This window comes from Phoenix dactylifera, chromosome 12 (genome assembly GCF_051530095.1).
Source record: "Phoenix dactylifera cultivar Ajwa chromosome 12, Ajwa_hap1_PhDact_Kaust_v1.1, whole genome shotgun sequence".
Taxonomy (NCBI): domain Eukaryota; kingdom Viridiplantae; phylum Streptophyta; class Magnoliopsida; order Arecales; family Arecaceae; genus Phoenix; species Phoenix dactylifera.
In genome coordinates this window covers 15,982,540-15,998,843 of record NC_143201.1, presented here as the reverse complement: position 1 = coordinate 15,998,843, position 16,304 = coordinate 15,982,540, and the positions used below count along the sequence as shown (strand labels likewise).

The window sequence follows — 16,304 nt, the reverse complement described above, 5'->3', positions numbered from 1 at the left end:
GAGAGATGAGGAGGGAATTGGCAAGTGTCCGGCTGAACGAGAGAGAGAGAGAGGGGCATGAGACGAAAGGAACCGGAAAAAAGACACTCAACCGGCTTAACCGGTGAAGAGACTAAATACCAGCTCCACCCGGGACCGTTGGATCACCCGCCACACAGCTCTCAAAGCAATCCGACTTCCGTCATTCAATTAACCGCACATCTCTCAACGCAGGCAGCTGATGATCCAATGGTAATTTCATATGAAGGAAAGTTAATCATTCAACACCCTTATCCCGCTCTACCTATTTCTTCGAGGCTAAAAAATTAAAAATTGATATTCATAATAACTATTGTTAGAAAAGCAAGGCTTGGTCCCCAGTCCGAAAACTCATCTCCAGTTCTTGTTATTGCTGTGCTACATTGGTCCTCCTTGTTTCTCTTTACCTCTCTTTCTGTAGGATAATTAGAGGAGAAGCATGGAATAGTATAAGGTATATAACTAGGTTGGAAATTCCAAATGCTCAACTTAACCACCAGATGATCCTGCCTCTACTATTTGCTTCCTGTTTTGGGCAGTTTAGAGTTGAAACTTGAAATAAAAAAAAGTTTTGTTATCTATCTTGTGCTATTAGAAGAAGCAAAATCAAAAGGAACCAATAAAGAACAACGGATTTCTTGTTAATCTCTCTCCACAGATTTCCCCCCCCCCCCCAAAAAAAATAATTAGGTTTTTTATTTTCTTAAAAAAATAATTCTAACGACGCTTTAAAGTGTCATTAGAATAAATATTACCGGCGCTTTAAAGCGTCGGCAAAGCTCTTATTTTTTGCCGATGCTTTAGTAAAGTGTCGACAATTTAGTTCTTCACTCTGACATTAGGCAGTATTTTGGTGACGCTTTTAAAAGCGTCAGAAATGCTTATAAGCATTGGTAAAAATCATAGAAAGCGTCACCAAAGCATTTTTTTTCTTGTAGTGACTATGAGGTGTAAGCATGACAATATGACAACTCTTTATTAGAAAATGAGCCGAGCAAACTAAATAAGATCTAGCAGGCAAAAAAGTTTTAGGGAGCTACTTCCCTTGAAAACTGCTTGAGTGCCTCAATTTATCATCATGTAAGTACTCTTTCATTTAAAGCAACTCCCCTCATTTCCATTTTTCTCAATAAACATCATGCTCTTTTGGCTAAGTTACACTTAGTGATTACAAGGATGAACTTATTGTAAAGTTATGCCATTCTTGTATAACTCATTCATTTAATTATTTTCCATTGGATCTATGCATGCCAACTATCATATTGTAGAATAATAGGATAACTCAAAATTAGGATTGTGACATCTTTCTCATGAGAGATCTTCCTATTGGAGTTTTGATAGCCACGAAACTCATAGCACCTACCCAACCAAATTGTAGTTGATGTGGCAACGCATGAACCAACTAATCACTTGGTAGATTCAACTATGCTAATTGCATGCAGCGGTGACATATAAATCATATGTGAATGATACAATTTGCTACAACTTTAGGATGGTGGGTTGGGCATTGATCAAGCTAATTGTTTAGCCCAGCATCTAATCCCAAAATGTGATCATTTGTATGCAAACAATACATGTTTGGTTAAATATACATTAGAGTTCCACACTCTAAAAAAGGAGATATCCACACCATTGATCATGATCGACACAATTAAAAAAATACTTGAAAGCCAAATAATTATAAATTTTCAAGGTCTCCTACCTATGTATTAAGTGGTTCTCAACATGGATAGTGCTAATAGTATTATTATGTTGAAACTCACACCATTGATCATTGATCTGTACATGTAAAACAATAAATTGATTATAGTTATTTAAGTGTTGATGCTTAGATCATAGCAAAATATTATTTCTTTACATAAAAAAACTATTTATTTTGCATCCATTTGATTGTATGGTTCAACTTGTGTGTATGACTTCGGGCAAAGATGATAATATACAATATGATAAAAGATGTGGAAAAAGCATATAAAAAATCATAGTAAAGCCATTCAAAATTGGTACATACTACATAGTACTTCTTAAAGTTAAAAATGAACTAGGATTATCCCAAGTAGCCACCCCTCTCTACCTACCAACAAAAGATCCTAGGTTCAATTATTAGCCGGTGCATCTCTAAAACTTTGGATCTAAATAATTATAGGACGAACAGATATCCCTCCCTTTCTCTCAAAAAAAAGAAGTTAAATAATAATATGGAGATGCTTCAATTCATTTTTTGGCCTAGTCACACCTATAAGTGGTACAATTGAGATTTGCATTTTAACATTGGCTAGGGTATAATGGTAGGGTTATATCTCAAGCAGCTTATGTTGGGTTGAGGGTAATCCTAATCAACCCAATTTTAATACCTTCCATCCCTAACTCAACCCAACCCAGTCTTGAGTTAGGAATTCCTAACCTCGATGCAATCTTAAGCTAAATTTAGGTTGAATTTGGTAAAATATCTTTTTTATAGTCTATACCCAAACTCTTTTCCTGGTTTTGGTGGAAGAAAAGAAACTACACCCTTCCTTTCATGGAAATAGTAGGCTTATTCAGCCGCTTCAAACAGGTTATTTGAGTCGAGTCAAGTTCGGCCACATTCATTAGGTTAAATCAGGTTGAATGATAAATTTAAGATAGGCAAGATATTTAAGTTACCTATATGAAACAACATACATATGTTAATGTTGGGTTTAGGTTGGGCGCAACCATAATCCAACCTAAGTCCAAAATTTTGAGCCCATCCTAACCTAAATATATGAAAACTCCAACTTAACCCTACCTGTTGAGTGGGATTGCCAATCATGTTCAAGTTGTGCCCAATACAATTTGCAACCCGCATGGAGGTAGTGGTGCTAGATGAAGGTATTGATTATATCATAATTAAGCTAAAGGTTTATTGCATTAATTAAGTTAGGTTTCTTTGATCCTTCCCTTTATCAACAAATTTTTCTAGATGTAGGATTCCTCCATAGATTCTCTCTAGAAAACATTGCCTTGAGATCTAGTTTGCTTCATCTTTTTCCCCACCTTCTCATTTTCATCACATGACCCCAACCACCACTAGATCAAATCCCTCTCTCCTGAAAACCCAACCAATTATCTAATTATTAATGCTCCTTCTAGGGCTCCAGTGAGTTGTGGCCAAATTCTACTTACGGCCTTCACAACTCTATAATCCTCTTTGCCTCTTCAATTGGAGTTTGATGAGGAGAACAAAGCTTCCTTGGCTTAGAGATTCACTTGGTGCGAGGGATTATAAAGGCATGATGAGCATAGAGGATAGGAATTGAGAATACTATCTATGGGTTCTATTTTTTGATAAATAGTTGTTGAAGGAATAAAGAATTTCTGGGAAGCTGCAAGAAAGAAGGAAATTCAATCATGGACTTTCTACCATGCAATGGAGAGATTAGATTCCTTAAAAATCTTCTCAAATAATCTTAAAATAATCTTAAAATCAATTATTATAAAATCAAGATTATATCAAAAAAGGCTAACTGAAAGATATTATTTGAGTTCATTGGTCATGTATAAGTTTTAAGATCTATTATTTTGAGACTAAAAAGAATGAATCACACAAAAAAATAATTGAAAGAAACCATTGAACTTTTTAAAGTGAAGAGAGTGTATGTGCAACATGGGTGGAGCTGAGAGGATTAAAAAAATAATTCTCTTTTTCCATCTGAGGGTTATATTAAGAACTGGATGAGCATATATATTTAAGATTAAAATAATGTATATAGCCCTTAGTTTTTTAATTTGGAGGAGGTTCTAATTCAAACCTCAGGATATGTTCCAAAGTGCTTAGTCTCATTTGGAGGAGGATCTGGATTTAAATTGTGAGTGGAGCCTTTCCAAGTGATTGGATATGGGTAAATATAGTAAGAGTCACTTTTCTTCTCTCTATCTCAAAAAAATGAATTTGATATCATAAAAGAATTTTTGAAGCATACAAGAAATAAAATCAGATCATTTTAAATAAGAGGAATTTATACCAGCCATGTCAAAAGATCAACGAGATTGTCCGGCGAATTTAGATCATACAAATCTGGACCGGAGTAGCAGGCGACCGGTCATTCGTTAAGCCAAAAAACAGCATCTATTTTGAAGGCACGCGTCAAGTGAGCCCACTCTCATTTCCCCGGGCAATGCGATCTTTCAACTCCCGCATAGAAATTTCTAGAACATCATCGCAACGACCGTTCATTTTGTCTCCATCAGCTAAAAGGATATCATCCAACGGCGGATCCCTTGCCCGCACGAAAATATTTATGCGGCGTATATTAGGAGGCATCAGCACGGTTTGCCAGGCTTCGGACAGCGGTGACTAAAGGCCCTTTTACCCAAAATTGCCCTTTTTCAGGGTGGCGGCCGACATTAAAAAAAATAAATGCAGCAAACTTACCTAATAAGAACTCAACAATATGACTCGTATTGGCAACCTCTGGGCCCCGCGCGTAATGCACGTACATCTCTAGCTTGTTCACCCTAGGGGTCATATTCGAGTTCTTTTCTGAGTATTAATATAAAGAAAATTGAAATTAAGAATTTTTTGCTTGTCGAAAAATGGAAAAATTTGCGGTTTTGGGAAGCTTCCAATCCCGTCAAAATGGGAGGAGGAGGAGTGGCGTGGGAAGAGTTTATCTTTTTATCGGGTTATCGAATCGCTGCGCCTCCCATTTTCCTCTCCGTTGCCGGCGTTCGGAGACTGCTTGCCGGAAAGAGACTTCCGATTATCGGGCCTCCCTGGCGGTGCTGAGGACCGGCCTCCGGAGATCGGGCGGCGGCGGCGGAGGGGAGAAGAGAGGGGTTGACGATCGTGGGACTGGAGATGGACGGCCAAGGAGGAGGTCCGCAGAGGAGGAGCCTATCAGGGAACGGCGTGTCGGGGAGGAAGAAGAACAACTCCGAGAACGGGAACTTTGATGGAGGGCGGAGGAGTTCCCTGGCCCGCTCTTCGTATGACCCATTCTTTCTTTCTTTTCTCGATTCATAAAGCTATCTTTCTTTCTCTTGCGTGAACTTTCTGCTTCTTTCTTGGTGATTTATTCTTTATATTGATAGTTTTAAATATCAAATGAAATACTTGGCCTAAAAGTCTGTTCTTTTAGGCTCTGGTTATTGGATTACTAAATATTTTGTCGGCTCCCCTGCTCGGGATGTGATGGTTATTATGATATTATCCTTAATAGAAAGGACGGGAGTTGTCTGTCATAATTTTGCTTCCTAGAAGTTTTTTTATGAACTTGTTTATTGGAAATTGGGCCTTGGCTTCGAAATCTGGGTGCTTTTGTTTGGTGACTTAAATTTCTTTTGATGTTTCACAGCTAAGGATGAATGATTAATTCATCAAGATACTGAAAATTAGACAATTTTAGTTGCTGAAAAGAAAAAGGAAAATGATGCAATTTTGTAATTCTCTGCTGCTTAACTGCCCATGAATCCTTGAAAGTAATGTTTTTATGACCTATCTATGTTTTAATTAGTTGTAGGTTGCTATGCTCTAGTATACTCCAAAATAAGTATGATTTAGTTATCTGGGATTAAGGATAATCAGGCTATAGGTTGATTGCATGAAATCCTATTCTGGATTAGTGGAAGAAGCCTTGTCTGAGGAAAAACACATTTTTGGCATAAGGTGTGGGGAAGCTCTTGATTAATTATTTAAGAAATCACATAGTGGTTTAGGTGTTGAGATTCATTTTAAGCTTTGCATAGATGATTTTAATAAGTTGCTCGTAGGGTATAGGAATAAATCCATTTGTTGGTTGGAACGATTCTTGGTTTACTTCTTGTCCATGTTTAACTTAAAGTTCCATTCTAGTTGGACTGGACAACAAGATATATAATAACAAAAGGAAGTTTCTCTGGAATGTGCTGCACAGCTAAAAGGATTGCATCTTTATGAATGTGACTTTAGATCTACTTTTCCTTCTCCAGTACTTTTGCAATATTCAAACTCCACAAATTATGGTCTCTCCGTTCAATAACCTTCTAGGATATGAAAAAAGACAGCTGTCATTAAATGATGTGAATGTTTTCTCTTGTTTTATTCACCGATCAGTGGATGATTTAGCCAGATTTCTTTTAGCACAATAATTGACGAATCCATTATCAGTCCTAGCTTGGGTTGAACCTGCTGTCACAATGTTGGCTTAAGCTGGAAGGGCCTTATGTGCTTGACATTACCTTAAAAAAATTCACCAAGATTTTGTTTAAGACATATTGACATATTCAGGAAGGGGAAGGGGTTTATCATGCCGAGCTTTTTATGAGCTTTTCAGTAGGGAGACCAGGTATTTAGCAACAATAACTAAGTATAGCCTATGTTACTTGCGTGGGTCAAAGGCTGGCATTGTATGGTTAGGTAGCACACTGTATTGACAGTTGGCATGTACTGACATTTCAAGATACATTTATCCACCACAAGATTGAATACTGCAAGGCTGACATACACTTATGTTCTTGTTAGCTAGACCAAAGCTAGTTTAAAGATGTGAATCAAACAAATGAAGATAGTCTCTAACTAAAATATAGAAATCTAGAACATTAATCAACCTGGACATCTATAATATTTAACGTTACAAACTAACTTATGATTCATGGTAGAAACTAGAGGGTAACATTTAATTGTGTGTCCATGTTACAACATATCATAGATGTTGTTAACATACGCCTTTATTATGATAAGCTCAAACCCTGGTAGTAATGCAGATTCTTGTATTCTGTGGGATACATGTAACTTTTGATCTAATGTGGAACAACTATTTTAGGTTATTACAGTGCCCAAGTTGTAGACATAGTTTTCTTTTTCACTTTTCTTCTTGGGGAAAAGCTATGGAATGTCTGAAACTGTGATAAGGTTGTTCAAAGATGGTCAGCTTTACTTGGGCACTTCTTTTACAGGTTTCTAGAAGTGTTGAAACTTTTGGACATTTGGAGACAGAATGACACAACATGACTGGACACTCTATTTTAAAGTGTTCTGCTCATGTCAGGAAAAAGTGTCTGATACTTGGCAGTTATTCCTTTTTTAAATTTTGAGTTACATGCAAGGGACTCTAAATTTCTAGTTTTGGTCACTTTAAGCCAAATGTTCTATGTTTTTAGTACAAGTCACTAAAGTTTTATGGATACTTCAACCAAAGTGTCCTTGTGTTTTCAGCATAAAGCTATCTGGATTATTTGGACACATTAAGCAAAGTGTTCTTACATTTTTAAGAAACATTATCACAGTTATATGAACATTTGTAATTGAAGTGTCATTTTTTTTATTATAAAGTTATCATTGTCAATTAAAACTTGAAGTATCTCAACATCTTTACTAATCTTAAAATAAATAACTTAAAATAACTTGCGCATTCATGGCTACTCTATTAATTTGTTTTCTAAACAGTATATATAACTCTCCTCCCCCTTTTCAGTTTATTTTTCTTGTATAAGCAACAAAAAACACAAACAACACATATAGTTGATGTATAAATAAACTATATATATCAAGGTTCTAAATATTTGTGGGATGGCAGGGCATCCCACCGTCGTGTTGGAGTACCATCACGGGTGCAAGGACAGGAGGAGATGAAAAATGGACCAAGACAGGACTGGACATCCACTGTTCCAACTGTTGGGATGCAGGGTCTCATTCCATGGAAAAACAAGGATGGCCCAGTCCCATGAAATGTAACAGTGCTTGATATTAATGTATAACAAAATTATATTAATATGTACACCATGTTCCCTTGCCAACATGTTTGGAGGCTGTCATGTCTGACATTTTGATGCTTAGAATTTGTGCCAATTATTTAGGTAACACTGATTTGGTTAGGCACAGTTTAAAACAATAAACTACAGTGTTCATACCATCTACTAGTTTGTATCTATGCATATCCTTATTCACTCATTCAAGCCAAAGCATGACAATACTAATTGAAACAAACAATATGAAGGTACACACCTTCATGTTATTTCAGCGACCTACCAGCATGATATGTACACGATATGATGGGGCAGTTGAGGTTAGCAGTATAAGCAACTTTGGTTCTTCTAAATAAAGCTTCCATTTGTACAATTTACTTCGTTAAGCTCCTTGTCAATGCTTTGGACCAATTTTGTGGATATCATGCCTTAACATTTGTTGTAAAATACATGCAGCTTTGGAAAAGATTGATTAGCTACCATGCAAATATGATTTGATCCTCAAATGAGACTGCTACTTGAGGATTTAAATAGTTCAGGCTTGTGAAAATGTACAAATGCACCATATTTAGGTTTATCTGTTTCAATTTAGTGAGAAAATGTGGAAACTTGGATTCTTTTGATGATAAGAGAGCTTTGGGTTGTGTAAGAAGGATTAGATAAATTATGGTTGGGGTGAGGATTATGTAGGTTGCTAGTTTAGTTCTCAAGTCTGAAATAATTCAACTATGTGAAGAAGGAATTTGGTGCTCTAAGCAATGCCTAGGTGCTGATATAGGATTTGAATATCATGCCTTTGTTGATAAAAGCTTGGTTTTCTAATTCTTGAAACCACGTGGCTACACTATATTGTACTTCCTGCAACTTTAAGTTTCTCATTATACTGCCATACTTGTAATATTTACTTTTGATGCCCATTACTATGCGACTTTTGGAAAATCAACATCACATATGGCTGGAAACATAATGCATTATGTCAAAACTACAGTACGACAATTAGATGTGCCACCTACATCTATAACTTGTGGAAACACAGAATATCTATTCACTTTACCCAAGGCCTATTGAATGGATTTTTTTTGCATTTAAATGGCAAGAAAGCGCTTCAATAAGAAAAAAAAAATCCAAAAGGTATTTTACAATGCAATTTTGATGCAATTGTGAAATTATTGATCTTATCGTTCATCCCCAGGAACAGGACTGTGAGTGAAAGAACTGTAAAGAGACTGCGTTTGTCTAAAGCCTTAACAATACCCGAGAACACGACTGTATATGAGGCTTGCCGCAGGATGGCTGCTCGTAGGGTTGACGCTGTGTTGCTGACGGACTCAAATGCTTTGCTTTGTGGGATCCTCACTGACAAGGTTCATTCTCTCTCCTTTCCACACAAAATGTAATAAAGTCTAAGCCAGTTTATTGGAGCCCATGACGATTTTTATATGTTTTTCTTCAATGAAGGATATAACCACAAGAGTCATTGCACGTGAATTAAAGCTTGAGGAAACACCTGTTTCCAAAGTCATGACTCGGAATCCTGTTTTTGTTCTATCAGACACACTGGCTGTGGAAGCCCTGCAGAAGATGGTGCAAGGTTTGTATGGATCCTTTAACCCTAGGTCACACACTACTTTTTCTATATGATGGTTATTAATTGTTCAACCTTGACCTTTCTATTTTTCAGGAAAGTTCAGACATTTGCCTGTCGTGGAAAATGGCGAAGTAATTGCTTTACTTGACATAGCTAAGTGTCTATATGATGCAATTGCACGAATGGAACGGGCAGCTGAGAAGGGAAAAGCCATTGCTGCTGCTGTTGAGGGGGTGGAAAAGCATTGGGGAACATCAATTTCGGGTGTGTAGATAGGAAGTCTCACAGAAATTGATTGTTCTCTCGCGATTATTTTTCATCCAATTTCATTTATATCTGCTTTGTTTCATAGTTCGCTTATTTCTAATAAAATTACTCTATGATCTTTTTGTTATGTTGGCATATTAATTGTCCAAAGACAACTAAGTATGTGGTCTATATTCTCTTTATACTGTAAATTTTAATTTTGCTAGGTGCTAATTCATTTATTGAAACTCTTCGAGAGCGGATGTTCCGGCCATCATTGTCTACCATCATACCAGAAAACTCAAAGTAGGTAATACCATCATTAGGAGATGTCATGCTCACATACAGCTCTAAGTAATTAATTTTGACTGAGGATAGCATTTTGCTAGGGTTGTTATGGTCTCACCAACAGACTCAGTGTTAACTGCAGCAAAGAAGATGCTGGAACTCAAAATGAGTTCAGCAGTGGTGACAGCAGAAAACAAACCTCAGGGGATATTGACGTAAGCTCTCTCAAAGTTTGCAAATATTTTCATTTTGAAGGATTCAATTCCATTTCCCTGTGCCAAATCTATTTTACTCCTCCTTTCTTTACTCTTCTTTTTTTATGTCTCAGTTCTAGAGATATATTGATGCGAGTAATCTCACAAAATCTTTCTCCAGAGTCAACACCTGTTGAGAAGGTATGTGTCTACCATTCTCTTCTGCAAATCCATACATAATGCTTAGCTCAACTTGCAGTGCAATTGCTTGATGTTATGATGATTTGTGCTGAAGTAAGTAATGTAATGATCAGTTAAAAATTGATGCAAGAATTACTTATTTGTTGCTCAAGAAAAAAAAAATAAATAGAAAGAAAAAGGAACGAACAACTTTCTGAGCATTTATAATTACATTTGCTTCCTATGGATCATAGGATCCAGAGTTAAAACCAATTATTAAATTGATTCATATTTGGAAAAATATCATGTAGTATATGACTTAACAATGTGATCACTTGGCTTGGGTTTTGAGATAATGACTTTCTGCTGTTATTGTGCCTTTATTGGTCAGCACAAAAATGTAATGGATCACACGTACTCTACCGAGCAATGACACAGTAATTTATGATATAATGTCTAATGTAAAGGTATTCCTCTGCTTAAATGAGTTAAGATTAAAGAAATTGGGTAATTTATGTAAATCAAGGGTAATGCACTGTACCATATTGTTTATACATGCTTTACTAGTAAACATAAGAGAGCGACAAATGTTGTACTCTTTAGAGAACTTCCAACAATAGATTAATTGTAGAGTAACCCTACCATGCATTGGTAAATCTACCTCATATTCGTATTGCATTATGCCACACTGTAAATGCATAGTTTGTGGCCAATGAACTTAGTTGCAAGTGAAAATTATTTTTCTTTTTATTTGGTTTGTATTTGAATAAACTTCATAATTATCTAAACCCTTCATTGCATGCCCTTCTATCTATGCAACTTACTTTTTAAATAATTTGTTTAATAAGTAAAACATTTTGATCAATTACAAATTAGTTTTAGTTGCAAGAACCAAATGAATATATGGATTTGTGTCTGTAAACATATTAGTTATCGAGTAATTAGCTCAGTGAAAGCAGAATAGATTTTGGCTGCAACTTTTTATATAAAAATCTAAAATCCCTCATTTGATATATAAATTGTGGAAGTGATTTTTTTTACTGCATATAAACATGGCGTGTGATTTTTCTTATTTTTGAGTACGAGATAAAAGCGATATATGTTCATTTATCTTTTCAATAAAACTTTTTCCTCGTTCACAAACTTTTCTTATATTTGGTTGGGGTCATGAGAGAGAGGATGGATGGGGTTCGAAGGACGGATGTTCTCCATCCACTGTTTGGTTCAACAAATCTTAGGAAGGATGGATGAAAAGAAGGGATTGTCCATCCATCATAGCCCAAACTCAAGAAATAAAATATCATGGGCAAGCAGATAAGTTTCTTGAATAGGTCATGAGTAAACTATAAACAAATCATAATATTGATGAACAATCAACTAAGCAGAACTGGAGAAATCATTTTGCCAATTACAAAGGTTCTGCACATTTTTTTCAGCATAACAACCTTTTTACCTCACAAACAAGCTTCCCAAATTGGAAGGACGTAAGGAAGGATGGATGGGGTCTGTGAGGGGTAAGTTTCTATATAGACAAAATTACAGTTCATTCTTTTTGATAAAACTCCAACATTTCTTCACATTTTCTTTTATTTTGTATATATATATATATATACTATTTTACCTATACTGTTAACCCTAAACTACTAAATTTTATTACTAATTATTTTAATTTTAGAAACATAATTTCTATAATTATAACTAAATAATTAGAATTTTCTTCTTTTTTTTATTTATATTCACTATTTTTTAGTTAACTAATTATATAAAATCAATTAACTATTTAAATTGAATTATAAATTAGTTATTTATTTATATAATTAATATATAAATAAATTAATTCATATATAATTAATTTATAAAATCATCTATTAAATTAAAATTAAATATTATATTTTTTTGTATAATTATAAATTTTAAAGATTATAAGTTTATATATTGCACTATTTCTTTATTATAAATAAATATTATAAATTAATAATAATGCTTTTATCCAAGGGTAATTTAGTAAAAATATTGTACAATAATCATCCATCCTTTCATTCCTCCTATACTAAGCAGAGGAAGAAATTATTCCCATCCATCCTTCCATGTTTCACCAAACACACGGGAGGATGGATGAAAGACCTATCCATCCTCTTCCTCATCCACCCTTCCCTATCCATTCTTCCTCCAACCCATCCTTCATAACAAATAGAGGGTTTGAGTTGAATGAAAATCAATTATCTAAGCAAGAAAAAAGGTGCCAAGTACTAACTATGCTAAGGTCTTGAGTGACATTTAGTGATACTAGTTAAAAAGGTGACAATGATACTCTAGAATTTGGGGTTTCTTACTTGATAAGTTCAAAAGAAAAAAAAGTTGAGTTGTATATGTACCATATGATGCAGAATTATAGCTCAAACCACGATGACAACAGGTCTGTATTTAATATTCACAGTTTTTGTCTTAAATCTATGTGAAAGCTATGCTCCATCCTGTTTATTAGGAAACTAATGTCGATACACCTTAGCAAACCTCTTAGTGGGTAACTTTTGTACTCAGGTCATGACTTCAAATCCTGAATGTGGAACAGTCGATACGCCAATTGTTGATGTTCTTCATACCATGCATGATGGGAAATTTTTGCATCTTCCTGTTGTAGATAGAGGTATGCTTAGGGACAAACCTAACCTTTGGCTTTCTTTTCTTTTCTTTCCTTTTTTTTTTTTTTTTGCACAAAGTGGTTGCTCTAGGATGCAAACCTGTTCCATTGCACTTGTTGCTGATGTAGCTTTTGTGAATTGAAACAGATGGATATATAGTTTCAGTGATGGATGTGATTCATATGACTCGTGCTGCAGTAGCCACAGTAAGTCGCTAATGCACTTTAATCAATCGATTTCATGATAATATGATATAATTGTGCCTGGTGTCAGTCATCTACTTTCAATTTCAAACTAGATTTCTATTTTCATTCTTATATTGACAATCAGATGCTGCAAGCTAGCTTTGCATCAAACATTGATCTCATGCTTTCTAAATGCTCTTTTTAGCACGTTATGCAGTCATGCTCTCAGGCATTGTATGGCACTGGTTAGGTATAGCAGTTATCATTTTTAGCAGCAACATGCCATGGATTATGGACTTTCTGGACTCTTTTGGTGATGTTGTGACTTGTGACAGATAGATAATGAAACTTTTTATGCTAAAGATTTTTTGGTATCTGAACTTGGTGTCTTTGCTTCTTACTATCTCCATATTTTGGTTTATAAGTATGCATTGTAAAGTTAACCTCCTTTTTGTTGGTGATTTGTTGTCATTGTTCATGATATCTCAAGGTGGGAAGCAGTGGGGGAGTTGGAAATGAGGCAACCAGTACCATGATGCAAAAGTTTTTGGACTCTGCTATGGCCATAGGACTTTTGGATGATGATGACGATTCTCGGAGGTTTACATAGCATTACTATTATTGTACTCTTTTCTAATGCTTTTCTTTATTCTTCAATATGTATTTTACTGACCATGCTTAGCTTTCATTTCAGTGAAGGATCCATCAAAGTGGCATCTGAAGTAACGGACACAGGGAGGAACACTTTTTATCCAGCTTCAGGTTCTTCTACTATATTTGGCTTTAAGCTTCAAGATAGAAAGGGCAGAATGCACAGGTTTAACTGTGGTATGCTCTCTGGTCAGACATTATGACAAAAAAACGTCTTCCATTTAGAAGTTTCTGACTTGATTTTTACTGTTGTCAATTTCAGAAACACAGAGCTTGACAGACCTTATAACTTGTATTCTCCAGAGGGTTGGTGATGATATTGATAGGAATAATCTTCCCCAAATATCGGTATCTGCTCAATTGTTTCACTAAGCTTGGAAACCATTTAACATTAATTAGTTGGCTTTTTCATTGAATGGGTTCCTTAACATGTTTTCTCTTGTGATGATCTTTTTGAAGTATGAAGATGAGGATCATGACAAGGTCATCCTTGCATCTGACAATGACCTTGCAACAGCTGTTGATCATGCTAGACAAGCCGGTTGGAAGGTATCATAGGACTTAGTTGTTCTTACTCCCCTTGACTATAATTTCTACAATGCTTCTTAGTTGCTAGTTAATTTTCACAAGCAACGGTAGTTTTCCAAAATGTCTTGAAAAATTGTAAATCAAGGTCCACAATCTCAGTACTGGGTATTGTATCGGTACCTTATCAGTTTAGTATGGTACGGTACGGTATGGTACATCTCTGTACTGAAATAGCTCTTTAATTATTTTTCTCAATTTTTATCTTGATATGCCTCAGTATAAGTTGGTACACCTCAGTATGGACTGGTGCGCATCTTAGTACACCTCGGTATGGGGCGGTATGCCTCGACACAAGCGGTATGGGACTTGTACCGATTTGAAATTAAGTTTTATACCGGTTTACTCGTGGTACGGTACATCCTGTACCGGGCAGTACGGCAGACCGTATTATAAATTGTCAATACAATTAACCTAAAACTAAGAAATAATAGTTAATATACTGTTACCGTTCATACTTGAGGACAAAATAATACTCAGACAATTAAGATGGTATGAGCATGTCAAAGAAAGATCCTAGGAGGTCTTGCAAAGGAGAGGTATCTAAATATGCATTACAGAGTTCAGAGAAAAGAAGGTACAGGCCTCATCTAATTTGGATGGAGATTGTGAGAGATCTCGACGACATGATTGACAAAAGAGGATTCACTATTCCAATCTTAAATTGGACAAGGCTTGATGGTTATTGTTACATTGTTATCGATTGATGAATACTAGTAACTCAGTTACATGCAGAGTCAAGATTTGAAGTAAAATTGTGTTCTATCAATTGAGTGATATGTACATAACTTCTCTACCTCGTACTCATGCAGAGTTTAAGGTTGCATTTAGAATTCTCCAGTTCAGGTCGCCGGAAGAGGGGCGGTGAATCAGGAGGCCTTGTCCATGCACAAAGGGATGCATGGGCATCTGCATACAGTTCGGTTGCAGCTGGAGCTGCACTTGTTGCTGGGCTTGGGGTGATGGCTTACTTGAAGAGGTCCGGTTCGTAGAGAGGCCTGGCTTGATTCCACACTCTTTGTATTCATAGGATCGATTCCACATACTCTTTGTATTCATAGAAACTCCAACAGAAATATTAAAAGCACTCATGCAGGCAATGTGTATCATGAGAAATTAATAATAGTCCCATGGTACGCGTTTGTATTTTTTTTTGGCCTGCACGGCATCCTACACTTGTTTGGGAATTTGTGCTGCAACTGTATTAATAATATATTGTGCACTTTCCTGGGTACATCTCAAACTAACATGGGCTAATGCTGCCAGTGACTAGACATGTTTTCTTTTTTCAGTCAAAGAAAAAAAGATTAGACATGATTTGTAATGCAAGTTTTGTCCTTAACAACTGATTCTGTGCATTGAGATACTCCCATAATAACTGCATTTCTTGCATCAGTTTAATGGAGAGAAACCAAACATCTGCAGTTATTAGTTACATGAAGAATTGAAAAAAACTTTGGTCAGAAGGAACCAAATTTATTCATCCCTCCTCAGTTGCATCTATTTCACATGCCAAGCATCTATTCTACTATTAATTAAACCTTTCTACCTCTAATTCATGCAATTCCAATTTTTAATTTCAACGTATCCTTTCCAATAGCGAGTTTCCTTGCACGGTACTTCCCAATTTTGCACCATGCTAATGGAGCCGTGTGGAGCATGCGGCTACAGACCATATGTTTGAGCGTTTAAACTCAACCTCTGACATATACGTTTACTTTTCTGTTTTTACTAATAGAATACATGTATTGCATGTTTCATGCTTTTTTTCCCCACTCGAACGAGTTGAGTTGGCCATGTTCATACTCTGGTTAATAACTGTGGAGGAAATCAAGGTATGCCATCTCGAGATCAAACCTCATACCAACACCATATTTTTATTATATCTGTATAGAGCCTGTTCGGCATACCGATATTCGGTATGTATTATGTATTGGTATGGTAGGGTATGAACTGTACTATCTGGTAGTTCGGTGCAGCATGTTTTGTATTGTTCAGCTCGATATGTATAGTGTATTTTGACTGCAATAGATGTATTTTATTT

At 35.8% G+C, this 16,304-nt stretch overlaps 1 protein-coding gene across 2 annotated transcripts; it reads left to right on the top strand.

Annotated features, from left to right (window-relative positions):
- The first annotated feature begins 4,603 nt into the window (after window positions 1-4,603).
- Window positions 4,604-15,494, top strand: LOC103719119 (CBS domain-containing protein CBSCBSPB5-like). 2 transcript variants are annotated; one of them, XM_008808196.6, is made up of 14 exons: window positions 4,604-4,965; window positions 8,894-9,065; window positions 9,160-9,292; window positions 9,383-9,553; window positions 9,763-9,841; window positions 9,925-10,038; window positions 10,152-10,218; window positions 12,739-12,844; window positions 12,987-13,045; window positions 13,515-13,624; window positions 13,719-13,852; window positions 13,938-14,023; window positions 14,135-14,224; window positions 15,073-15,494. In XM_008808196.6, the coding sequence occupies exons 1-14, from the start codon at window positions 4,838-4,840 to the stop codon at window positions 15,250-15,252; spliced, it is 1,629 nt and encodes a 542-aa protein (XP_008806418.3). In that variant the 5' UTR covers window positions 4,604-4,837; the 3' UTR covers window positions 15,253-15,494. The 2 variants fall into 2 exon arrangements, with proteins under 2 accessions (XP_008806418.3, XP_008806419.3); XM_008808197.6 differs by having other exon boundaries at window positions 4,618-4,965; window positions 8,900-9,065.
- The last annotated feature ends 810 nt before the right edge of the window (window positions 15,495-16,304 follow it).

What these genes read in the sequence shown, in the direction of transcription:
- LOC103719119 (XM_008808196.6), top strand. Translation starts at nt 4,838, where the DNA reads ATGGACGGCCAAGGAGGAGGTCCGCAGAGGAGGAGCCTATCAGGGAAC. An exon ending in TTGGGGAACATCAATTTCGG is followed by an intron (nt 9,554 to 9,762) that starts GTGTGTAGATAG and finishes TAATTTTGCTAG; the next exon opens with GTGCTAATTCATTTATTGAA. An exon ending in CTAGACAAGCCGGTTGGAAG is followed by an intron (nt 14,225 to 15,072) that starts GTATCATAGGAC and finishes GTACTCATGCAG; the next exon opens with AGTTTAAGGTTGCATTTAGA.